Source organism: Oncorhynchus mykiss, chromosome 3, assembly GCF_057628025.1.
Source record: "Oncorhynchus mykiss isolate SJ-2025 chromosome 3, ASM5762802v1, whole genome shotgun sequence".
In the NCBI taxonomy this organism is placed as follows: Eukaryota; Metazoa; Chordata; class Actinopteri; order Salmoniformes; family Salmonidae; genus Oncorhynchus; species Oncorhynchus mykiss.
The window spans coordinates 37562990-37575633 of NC_143024.1; the positions used below are offsets into that span (position 1 = coordinate 37562990).

Sequence of the window (12644 nt, forward strand, 5' to 3'; positions counted from 1 at the left end):
ATTGAGGAAACATGTACTTACTAATACTATGATATGTGGTTGTCCCAGCTAGCTATAAATGCACTAAATGAATGCACTAACTCTAAGTTGCTCTGGATAAGCTGTCTGCTAAATTACTAAAATGTTAATGTCAAATATAAAAATCTAATGATTTGGGGGAAATTCTAAACAGTTATTCTAATATTATACAAATTGGTTATTACATTAATCAAAACACTTGCATGGCTGATGAAAATATCAAAGAAACACATGTAATGTTCAGTTGAAAGGGTGGTATATGTCAGGACAGAAATCTTGAAGCCGTCCTATGGCCATTATTACATTTAAAAAAGACATGTTGTATTGATGCACACAATGGAGAGGTGCAGTGAAATGTGTTGTTTTACCGGGTCAGCCATTGTAGTACGGCACCCCTGGAGCAAATCAGGGCTAAGAGCTTTGCTCAAGGGCACATCGACATATTTTTCACCTTGTCGGGTCGGGTACTCAAACCAGCGACCATTCGGTTACTGGCATAAAGCTCTGACTGCTAAGCTACCTGATGCCTAAGACATTGATGGGGATAGGAAGTGAATTATCTTGTCACTCCTGTGGAACCCCCCGGAGGCCTGAGAAACACAGGTCAAGCGTAGGTGTCCTGTCCATCTGACACCAAGCGAAGAGGTAAACACACTCATTTGCCTCATCCCTAGAGAGACAAACAAATATTAGCTATGTGTTCCAATTGAGATTTTACATTGTATTGTATTAGCAGCAACACCATGTAGTTACTTTGTGCAGAAGGCATTCATTGTTTCATGTATCACATAAGCCTACGGTAAAGATATGAATGAGATCATAATGAATGAGGAGTTATGATTGAAATTATGTAATATCATCAAAATAAATAACAAAAGTAATATAGGCTACAGGAAATGATTAGATTTGTTAAGGGACATTTATTTTAAGACTAATCCTATATTGATTTAGTTGACTCAAGCAACAAGAAAAAAGCATGTTACAGGGTCATTGAAGGGTCATCGCAGGATCAGGGTGAAAACTGTACACAGCACTGTCAAGTGTGACATACCATGAGCCATAAGAAAGTTTGACAGGCATCTCTCATGGCTTGAGTGTATCCACTGTATAAATAGCTTTAGAGCAGGTGTAAGAACACTAACAGGATCGTGAGTGTCCTGTCGGTGACAGTCAACCCGTCTCAGGTGCCATTGTGCCATTGAGTGCCATTAGGTGTCAACAGGGTCAAAGGTAAGAAGACATGTCGGTGAGCAGGTCAAACGACAACAACATTTAATTGTTTTCATGTTCTGTTCAGTTTTTGAACAGAAGAACACAATGGCGTGATTTACAGAGAAGAGCAATGCTTTACGCAGAAAAATAACATTGTGTACAAAAATACAACTTCACTGTACAAAGCAAACACTGCACATACAAAGCAAAGTAATGGAAAAGTTGGTGGAACCAAATCTTCCATAAGCAGGATGGGCCTTTGAACAGAGACAGAAATCCAATACAGTCATCTTCCATCATTGAATTGCACTTAGAAAACATGCAGGAATGCATTTTACTTGAAAACTTGTATCTATTCATGTACTGTTTGGGTGTCATTCATGTGTAACAGATTTGAAGAATTTCAGATAGTGTATGGATCTGATCTGAATATGGCCTTTCGTTCTGTTTATCTTTGGTAGTATTTTACATTGAGATATGGGTCAGAGGTTTTGGTGAAAACTGGACGAATGATGTCAATATAATAAAAAGTCACTATAGATTTCTGAAATTAAGAATACAATATACTGTTCAGGTTAACAATATCAGGCCATTCTTATGGTTAGTCTTACTTATCTGCACATCATGTGCCAGACCAAATAGCCTCTGCAGATATCTAGTGGGAGAATGCAGAGCTTCTTCTTGTCTCTGAATAACCCAGTCATGCAAATTGATTAGACTGATTCTCAAGATTGATTCCTCAATTCTAGCTCAAGTATGTCAATAGTAATTTCACATGTGGACTTGAGTTCTAATTGGTTAATGTATGCATGTATGAGTCATGTATTGTAAACATGCTCAATGGCAAACCGCTGAAAAAGACTGAACAAGTCAATGACCTAAGGAGGTCAAAACCTGCTCTGGAGTCTTGACTGTGATAATTGTACTACATGATGTACTCAATTCTATTATTTGAAAGGTTTTTCTATAATAATAGTTAAGTGTATAAACCTTTGAGCAATATTATATCTTAAAAATACCTGAGTACCTGCCCCTGAAAAACAGGACTCCCTGACCACAAAAGGTTGATTTCAGGTTGATATGATTTCATTTAGTGTGAGAGAAAGGCAGTAGTTGAACCCTGACAAAGTGTTTGACTTCGAAAATGAACAACACAGTACAATTCCACGTTCAAAAATAGATCTTGGTTATCCATGCAACTCAAGATGTGCACAGCACAATTAGAAGAAATTGTCTGGATATCCCGTGCAATGTAGAAAAAGTGTATATGTCATGTGACATGTGCATGCATTTGTTACCAATTCATTTTCCTTAATTGGTCTATGAGCCTTAATGGAAATAGTTTCTATGATCCAGCTGCAAGACATTTGAGCAATAACCTGTCAAACATGTTTTGTGGGAAACCTAACAGAGCCTTTGAGATTCTTAAATCCATTCTCTGATGAAGTCAACATTGAAGAGATAGTCAGTGCCCGAAGAAATGCGAAGCAAATAACCTGAAACGTTAACTTAGACCAAATGCTTATAGTATATGTTAACTCAATGTCATCACTGTCCTTATGCACCCTGAAAGATATGTTCACCTCATAAACAGTAATCCAATGTCCATCATGCATTGGGGGTGTTCAAGCGCAAACACAAACACATTCAAAACAATGACGCCGCATAAATCAATACCTTATCATACAAATTATTTTCAATGATTGACAGAAATGTGTTACTTCCTTAAAAGGACTTGATCCACATGGCACGTTGCACTAGACCACTATAAAAATGACATTTAGAAAAAAACATGCCATCGTAACAGTATAAAGTTGAAATCTGGAACGGTAAACAACTGTTCCAGAGGGACAATACCACTGTGTTGGCATTGTGGAGTGGCACCGCATCATGAACCAAAGTTTCTGTCCTTGTAGTTCCTCACTCTAAATAAGTAAGGGGGCACTGACATTTCCATGGCAGAAGTAGCATGCACAGCTACAGTATGCTATTGAATGGAGCTAGGCTAACAAATTGGAATCCTAGCATCATACCCTAGCGACCCAAATGGAGCTAGGCTAACAAATTAGCATCCTGGCATCACACCTAGCGACCTCCGTGGGTAAGACAGCTTGATTCTCTGGAGAAGAGGCCGAAGGCTAAGTCTCTCTCTCTCTCAGTCTTTGCTCTCGCTGCATGTTCGTCGGATCACAGAGGAGAAGAAGCTGTTGCCTTGTGGGGGACCCATCAACATCGGGGCCTGGTTCTTATGCACTATTTCAATCTGGTGTGGACAGAGAGTGAGGGAAACAGGACAGAGTTACATGGTGTTATGCTATGGTTGGGTGAATGCTTTCATAACACGGAGCACACGGACCCACTGAACATACCTGTACACTGTACAGCAAGGGAGGTCATGGCCTGTGTAATAATGTAATCTTGCCATTCCAATAAGCAACCACAGAGAAAAGCTTGAAGCTTGAATTCTATGAGTATTAGACGCTATTAGCATGTCAGAAGAAGAAAAAGTGAAACTACCACAGATCAATGAGAAGGTAAATATCAACCATCAAGGTATGCCCTGACCTGGACGCAGCTCATTATACTATAGCCCTCGCAGTATAAAGCAGAATAATGAGCAAGGTGAACAGTATCATCAGCATAAAAGAAACCCTTCTACTTCAAAGAGGCGCGTGCCATTCATCGTTCATGAACTCTAACGCTGTAGTGGTCGCTATTGTGCGTGGGCTTGATGTCCAAGTCATATTCAACGTGACTGAACTGAATGTTACTGGAGTATCATTTCATTGACAAATTAACCTTTCCATGAGAATTGAGGTTAAAAAAAAAAGGTTCAGCACAAAATCATGACTTGAAAGAGAAGCTGACCGTGTTTGAAAGCTTAAAGGGCTATGAGTTTGTATTTCATGGTAAAGAAATGTATACTAATTTTCAAATAGATTAATTAAAGGGGCAATCTGCAAAGCACAACAAAGTGGCTACCCTGCCACTGTTTTGGTAAATAGCTGAGGAATGGGGCTGGAGAACGTAACCAAACAATGCTATCAATACTGGGACTGACCATCCATTAGATCAAAATCCTAGTTTTAACCATGTTTTAAACCTACACAGTCAGTGTTTGTTTACAATTGACTGGTTTACAAACAATGGAGTAAAACAAATGTATATTTTGGGTTCTGATGGTGTACAACAGTTAAACTAAGATAATTAAGGAATTTACAAGTTATAGTCGTCAATAATCAATGATTATATATACTTGAAAAAAATGTATGGCCCTTTAAAGGTTATGCCAGTGTACAATAGAGATGTAGTAATACATGTTATAAGTGCAAATGAACGTGGTTAATTATCTTATGTATGCAAGACATGATTTGCATAACTGTTGTTGTTAATAATTAGTTGGATAACATCCCATTTTAATGAACTTTTAACAGGTTGACTGATTCAAAATTCAGCATCGAGACGTCTGTAACTCACCATGGAAATCATCCAACACACAATTATGTATTGTCAGAGCCTAACTTTGATTTGTGGAGTTTTGCCAACAGACACAAGTGCACTTATAAACTACTTGTTTTGTCATGCACTAGATTCTCCCATAATAACTGAAAGATCTGTATGTAAATTCTGGCTCCACTTCATCTGTGATGCTGTCAGATTGTAATTAAAAGCAAACACTGGTTTAATCAGCACAAATGGAGCCATTTCATTTTGAAAAGTGAACAAAACGTAAAACAAAACAAACACTTGTACTTGTGCAGGGGGAGTAGTTTGAGGGACCAGGTGAACACATTCAAAGAAAGGGTTGTGTTATTGCATGTCAGTTATGATAAATTACAAATATTTAAAACAATGCAACTTCCCTCTCAAGAAACTTCTGCCGGGGTACTTTAAAGCATTCATCTCTTATGTGGGAGCATAGTGACAATTAGGTGATGAACTTTCTATATGAACCACCTGTGTGCAGCGCATTCTACATGCATTAATACCACAATACAGGGAACATTGACATGACTTACAGTACAGGGAGTCTGCATCCAGGGCTCTCCATCAATCTGCATGGGGAGGGCTTTGGTGGTCCTGACAATTACAAACAAAAATCCCCCTTAAAACATGATTCTTGACTTCTGTCATGTCTTCCATCTAGATTGTTTCTGTGTTGTTATCAGTGTTCAAAACGGCTGGGATGGGATTAAAGAAGGTCGACTGTGGTCAGACAGTGATCAGTGGTTGTGGTCAAGGGGTACTGACCTGATGGTGACCGAGGAGCACTGGGCCAGGCGTCTTCCTGCGCTCCTCAGGCCGATGTGGATCTGTCCCATCTCCATGGCTCCCTCCAGACCCACCACCTCCAACAGCTGGTCTGACGGGTCTACAAACACGGAGACATAAACACAGCCACACATAGAACTCAGACCATCTCTCGACCATCCTGTTGAGCCGAGCATTACAGTTTGAATTGATCCTAAATCAAGCCATTGGTTAACTCTGGAATCCATGCATCTTGAGTAAGAAGAAGAAGAAGAAGAAGAAGAAGAAGGAGAAGGAGAAGAAGAAGGAGAAGAAAGATGAGAACAGGAGGGATAAAAGAGGCAAAAAGGAAGTGTGCTTCATTTTCAAGGTGCACAGTTTGCCTTCCGCTCTCTGAAGTCTGAATATTCACTGTTGAAAGGAAAAAAGAAGCAACAAGAACAACAACCAGCAGCCATAAACAAAACACCTATTAATTAGATTGCACCGGCAATGCAAAGCAATCTTGTCTTCCTATAATTATTAATTTATTTTCTGTTTTGAAGTTATGAGCATTGATTTTGCCCCTGCTGGAAGCCCAGTGTCGCGCTGAGCCCATCTGTTTCAGCGGGCCTGTTACTCCTCCTACTCTCAGACTACCCCTCCGCAAATTAAGCCCTGTTGGGAGTGCAGAGAGACACTAATTGAAACTAAGACCCATTTTAGGGACTTGGTGGGTATGGTAGAACAAACTAGCATGCTGTCATTGATCGTGCTGTATGGTGCTGTTGCTAATGCTAGGTTGCTGCTGCTAGGGTCAGGCTGATGTTGAGGGCTTCTAAGATGTTTGAGTGATGCCTTGGACACAGTATATAAATTAACCATATTTGCATTTCTATGGATGTTACTGTTGAGGGGTAGTGTCCAGCTGTAACTATAGCAACAGGCTGGGTCGGCACCCTCTGTGTTAAATTGTGAATGTAGAGCTTGCCCTGGCATGAGAGCTAAGCAGAGAGTTTGTGTGCGTTCGCACGTGTTTGTGTGCATTCACACGTGTGTGCTTGTGTGTGAATACGTGTGTGTTCACACCTGTGTGTGTGTTTATGCCTGCATGCCTGTGTGTGTGTGTGTGTGTGTGTGTGTGTGTGTGTGTGTGTTTGTGTGTGTACACAATGTGCTAGCCCCCTGATACTGGGCCCTCCCCCCCAGCATGCCTTCTCACGTTAGCGCTGCTGGCTCACAGAGCCCCTGGCTGACACGTACGATGGACAGCATCACCACGGCGATGGATAAACGTGTGGAGATTCCTGGTTGCCCGGGGCTACACACAGGTCATATAGTATACCCCAGAGTGCTTACTGTGGGCAAGGCCAGGAGTGTGCTCTGCTTTCAGTAACCAAGGTCTATCTATTTTTGAAAATAACAAATGATTGGTATATGATTATCATAAACAATGGTGGTTGTATTAGTATTTTCATGAGGCTACTTCAGTTGTTTAAGTATATGCCATTGGGGGAGGGGTGAGGGACTAAGCTAACATTTTGAATTATTTTAAGATGGTTATACCATGGATCATTTAGCAATTTGATTTAGAATTGAATCCCCCAAAAATAAAATAAAATAATTAGAGAAAATATTGAATATGGCCTTTACTACTATAGTCCATAGAAATGCATGAATAACACATTCATGAATTTGCTAAATATTCAACTCTATTTTTTTGTGGCACAAAACTACTTCCATTAGTTTGTACCTCAGATGAGTCCCGTGACACTTGTGGAGGTCGTAGAGCATAATGGAGAACATTGCGGTCGCGAGAGACTCCCTTATATTAGTTTGTAGTCCAAACTGTTCGGGACACTACAGATGTTTTCTTGAGAAGACCGATTTTCGGGATGTCTCATGGTCTGACAAACACTGCTGTAGCTCTGCCACCTTCCAAGGCCGACATAGGCAGATGAGGTGGATTGAGACACAGCCCATGCAAAAAAACCTGATAGCTCTAGCTTAAACTGACAGATTTTGATGGGGATTTTATTATTACGTTACTTAGATTGAGGCAAAGGTGACACTTAAGACACTTAAGGATGAATGAATGCCTGTATAATACTATCTGACTGTTACAACCAGTGCAGTGCCCGTTTAATAATAGTGATGCATGCATAACTATAGCCTGGTCTGTGGTCTATAGTCATGGAAGAAGGAACAGACTCCAGTTTCCCCAGATTAGAATCGGTTGAGCTCAGAGGCACTGGTTGCACGTGTCAGACGAGAGAGACCGATTAAAGATGTATTTTTCTTTCTTCTTGTCAAGTGATTTTTTTTTTAAAGGGCAACACTAGTTACACCAGCACTTCCGGAGAGGTTTCTCTAACTCAGAGTCATGTAAATATATGGCTCAGCTCTCACTTATCTGTCTACTACATTCTGCTCAAGTGTTATTGGTTGAGAGTTGGTCATAGTTTTGGAACATATCATCAAGCGCTCTGAGAGAAGACCGTCATCATCATCATGCAGTGTTTAAATGGGCAAAAGGTGAAGTGGAAACATAGATCTTGCAGAAATAATAACTTGAGCGATTAGTGATTTTTGAGGTCGGTTCAATTACAAAAAAATAATTGGTTTAGACGTTGTTGTTTTTTTTACCCCTTTTAAATGGTATCCAATTGTTTAGTGGCTACTATCTTGTCTCATCGCTACAACTCCCGTACGGGCTCGGGAGAGACGAAGGTTGAAAGTCATGCAACCTCCGATACACAACCCCAAGCCGCACTGCTTCTTAACACAGCGCATCCAACCCGGAAGCCAGCTGCACCAATATGTTGGAGGAGACACCATGGCAACCTTGGTTAGCGCGCACTGCGCCTGGCCTGCCACAGGAGCGCGATGAGACACCGGCCGGTTATGACAGAGCCTGGGCTCGAACCCAGGCTCTGCAGTACAGCGCCCTTAACCACTGCGCCACCCGGGAGTCCCCAATTTTAGAGCTTTTTAATGGAAATTCCAAAGGCAAAAATAGTGATCATTCAATCGCCAAAACATTGAAAATATTCCATTGTCTCTGTCAGGTCCATACTGGGTAGACATCATTAGAAACATAGAAATTTACTATGAAATAATACAACATTTCAGTTGTGTATATTACTTCATTTCTATTTGATGGCTTTATTATTTTTCATTCCTTAAAGTCATCATCTCATCTCTGCTCTGGCAGTAGAAGCCATACTGTACTGTCTGTAGTCACCTTGTTTAGCTAGGCTAGCCTGCCTAAGTATGCTGCAGAGCTGTCTGAAGAAATCATTTTACGAGTTCTTCAAAATAGATAAGGCATACTTTCACAAACTCTCTCTATCTCTATCACTCGTAGTAGTGTTGTGTACATTTCTCTCTCATGTGGTTAACGTGGTCTTGATTTTGGTTAATCGCTTGCACTAAAACTTGTCCTTGTAGATAAATGGAAAATACAGTCATACAAATAATACAAATGTAGTTTTACACTCATAGTGGTTTCAAAACAATCTGTTTTAGAAGAGGGGACCAAATAAAGACCAAATCGTTCCTGATCTCACATCGACATGACTTATCTCAGATAGAAGACAAGACTGAGTCACAGAGATGTTACAGTGGCTTACACACACAGCCAAGTCCTATATTAGGCAGCCCACGCCTCATAATCGAGTTGTCACAGTGCACGATTAGTCCCAGCATCCTTGTCATTGTCAAATACCTGTCCAGGGCAGTCTCTACTCCACTGACAACATGCAGAGTGACAGAGAGGGAGTGGGTGAACGACGTTGAGACCACCTTTAGAATCTCCATGGTACATGTCTCAGGGAATCAGTCCCCCCCCTCCCCCCATTGCCACTCCCCTCTGTCCCCGTTCTAAATAATTCACCCATAGCCATTCCCTTCCACCTGAGGGGCTTGTCTCCTGGCGTCAACAGCGGGATGACTTAACAGCTCCAGAAAGGTCAGTCGTTTTTTCCCCCAGTTTGATCCACACTTCGCACTCTGTGCTCTGGGTACGTGTACAGCCCCCAGCCCCCACGACCCCCAGCCCCACCACAGCCCCCCAGCCCCACCACAGCCCCACCACAGCCCCACCACAGCCGCCCAGGCTAATGCACTCAGTGTTTATGGGCCCCTCTAATACTCCATTCTCTGATCTGACAAGTTGGTCATCTCATCTTGAGCACACCTTCAGCAAGGGCAACCAGCAACCAGCACTCACTCACTGGCCACTAAGTGCCTTTTCAGGTTCAGGCTGAGGGTTAGGATAAAACAAAACAAAATTATTTGCACCAAATCAAAGGATTTTTGGGTGAATTAATGGTAGGGAGGGACTACTGTAGTGTATCGATGGGGTGTGAATTGATCATCTCCGACCACCACTACCATCTTAACCCCCCTTGCCAAAGCTGTCATTTCTAAGGCTCTGTCCATTGCCTCTCTCCCAGTCTATAAGAGTAGAACTCAGTGAAATGGATGATTCCCTAGGTTATTAGAAAGAACATGCATGATCCAAATGGGTGCATTCATCAGTGCTTGACTCGTATTGACTGAAATTAAAGAGCAGGGGGAATCTCCTCGATACTTCACTGTTGGTGAAGCACACAGGCAGATAATGGATTTGGTACTTTGATTTTAACTGAGGAGGATACATTCCAGAGTATGTAGTCAATGGGTTGCCTATTATACAGTGCAGTGTCCATCGCAGTGGTACTAATTCATGAAAACATCCTTGGTATGATTGCACATTTGACAATGAAAAATTGTCACATACCCAGTCTTGTGTGATTTGACTTTCACTATGCTCTGTATGAATCTGATTTGGTTGATCTACGATCGAATCAAGCCTGGACATAATACGCCAACAAAATACTACCACATTCTACGGATGTAGAATCTTAATTTGATCACTCTTTTGTTGCTGAGAATCTTTCTGCGGTGCAGGAAAGGCAGATTAGTTTAGTGATTTTCATAAATTCACTGAAAACCCACACTAAAACACAGTTGTATTAACAGTATAGCACTTTTCATGTGGCATACTTTTGTCCAACTAATAGCCTAACCACCAATCAAGCAACATTATGGACTAAGCGTTTAAATCTATTATTTTGCTACAACAATGCTGGTCAAATTAAGATCCAATGCCCTTGCAATAAAATACTGTACACCTTCTAATACAAACACCTTGATCACAGCTACAGCATCATTGCGCACAATGGAACGTAGCATCATCTGGACATGTGTGCAACAAAAGTTTAACACTCCCCATTTCTGTCATGCGGTCTACGCATACAATTTGATGATATGTTTGATAACTCCAAAGCATGCACCTCACAGAACTCACTGCAACTGCCTCTGCAATGGGATGCTGCAAAGCAAACGCAGCGTTCCATTGGAAATGAATGTACTTCTGGTGTACCAAAACGCAGTGATCAAGGTGTTAGCCGTAGCCCTAGTCCACTGTGAATTACACTTCCCTACATTATGCTGCTCCATGTGAGGACAACCCTCTACATAGTATTGCCTAAGAAGGTGATAAATGCGTGTTTACAGGAACTTAACCAGTGACTAAGGTGATCATCCGCAAACTAGACATGAGTAGACAGTTCACCAGTTTACCGGCTGATCTTAACTCCTCCTAAACAATAATATGTGTTAATTCATAGATTCTCCTTGATGGGCTTCCCATCTGACATATTTCTGTATTCAGTGCCCATAAAGGCAGCAGAATTGACACTGAGCTCCCTCAGTCTGCTCCTATTAAGCCGGGTTGTCCACTTCCACCTACACAAGCCATTACCAGTCAAGTGACAGTGCGAAACAGTGACATTAAACCGCACCCCTTCATCCCAAACCAAATCTAAGCACTGTGATTCAACTTGTCATTGGTGAAATATTCATACCAGCGCCAGGGAAAACTTTGTCCCAAAGTTTGTCTCTGATCGGTCTAATGTGAGCTTGGACAAGGTCTTGCCTCTTAGTGTCACAGGTTATTAGGAGAAAGGGTCTTCTATGCTAACAAAACTATACACAAAATGGCAGCCGATCAGCCATTAAGTTGTAGCACATCAAGCCTGTTATCCGGTGTATGTTTGGTTGTAGTACTGATCTGTAAGAGGTATACCTGAATATGAGCAAGCCTTCAACATTTTAAAAGACCTTAAAGGACCTATGTAAAATACCCCATGTAAAATAAATGTGACAATGTGAACAATGTTTCCTCAAAGTTGGAATTGCAATAAATACATTTCAAATTCACCAGTATCCATCATTACGATAGCTACCTTGGACAGCAAATTGAAGCTCTTTGGGGTCCAGCACTGTTGTCCTCTTATCCTGGGTCTTCTTCCCTCCCCGGCGGTTGCTCCGCCTTTTCCTGCTCTCACCCCACAGGTTGGAGCCGCCATGCATGCTGGGAATATTTAAAATGGCGATGCCTTCCAAAGAGATGCTGTCTAGGTCCAGAGTGATGCCATCGCACTTTACAAAGGACAAGGGTCAGGAAAGAAAGCGAGAGAGAGAGAGAGAGAGAGAGGCAAGAGAGCAAGAGAGAGAGTGATTACATCATATCAATAATCAAAGTGTTCCTATTGAAACATTTGTGTAGCAAAAAAAGAATGTTAAGTAGATCATGCTAATTTTGCTTGAGCCAGAGCTTCTCAGTTAGGTGTTGTCAAAACTTTACCACGCTCATCTGACAGCGTTCACTGCTGAGTGATGATTAACAGTTTATGTCGAAGCCATTTGATCTTTGACAAGCTGTAAATGTCCACCAGAAGGGGACCTGCCACCAGCCATGACTCCCAACAACCTTATACTAGTACGGCATCCATATTAGGAATACCCTCAGTTGCCAGCTGTGTAATAAAAGGCCCCTTCTCTGTCCTCTCTCTCAGTGGAGTTTAATACATGGCATGTATTCCACACCGAACCTGCTCCCCTTCAGTACCATACTAAGTAGCCATCCACGGCTAATTAATGAAGACCTCTACCACCGCTGATGGCTCTGAGGAGGGGGAGATGGATCAGATAGACACCACCTTCATTATCCCTCAATATGACACACAGCAGGGCCGTGCCGGGATAATTACCTGTGTGTTGGGCTGAGGATCCGTTAGGGGAGTGGGAGGGGGAGAGGGGAGGCCTCCCTCCCTCCTCAACACTTCAAGACTGAA

At 41.8% G+C, this 12644-nt stretch overlaps 1 protein-coding gene across 1 annotated transcript in view; it reads right to left on the reverse strand.

Annotated features, from left to right (window-relative positions):
- Positions 1–1265: 1265 nt before the first annotated feature.
- LOC110515948 (diacylglycerol kinase beta) overlaps positions 1266–12644 on the reverse strand; it is a 65406-nt gene continuing 54027 nt past the window's right edge. Inside the window, exons 22-25 of the mRNA XM_036973408.2 lie at positions 11754–11949; positions 5482–5602; positions 5250–5310; positions 1266–3493 (exon numbers count right to left, since the gene is read on the reverse strand). Coding sequence (XP_036829303.2) covers positions 3386–3493; positions 5250–5310; positions 5482–5602; positions 11754–11949 — 486 coding nt within the window. The 3' untranslated portion in view covers positions 1266–3385. The remainder of the gene's footprint in view (positions 3494–5249; positions 5311–5481; positions 5603–11753; positions 11950–12644) is intronic.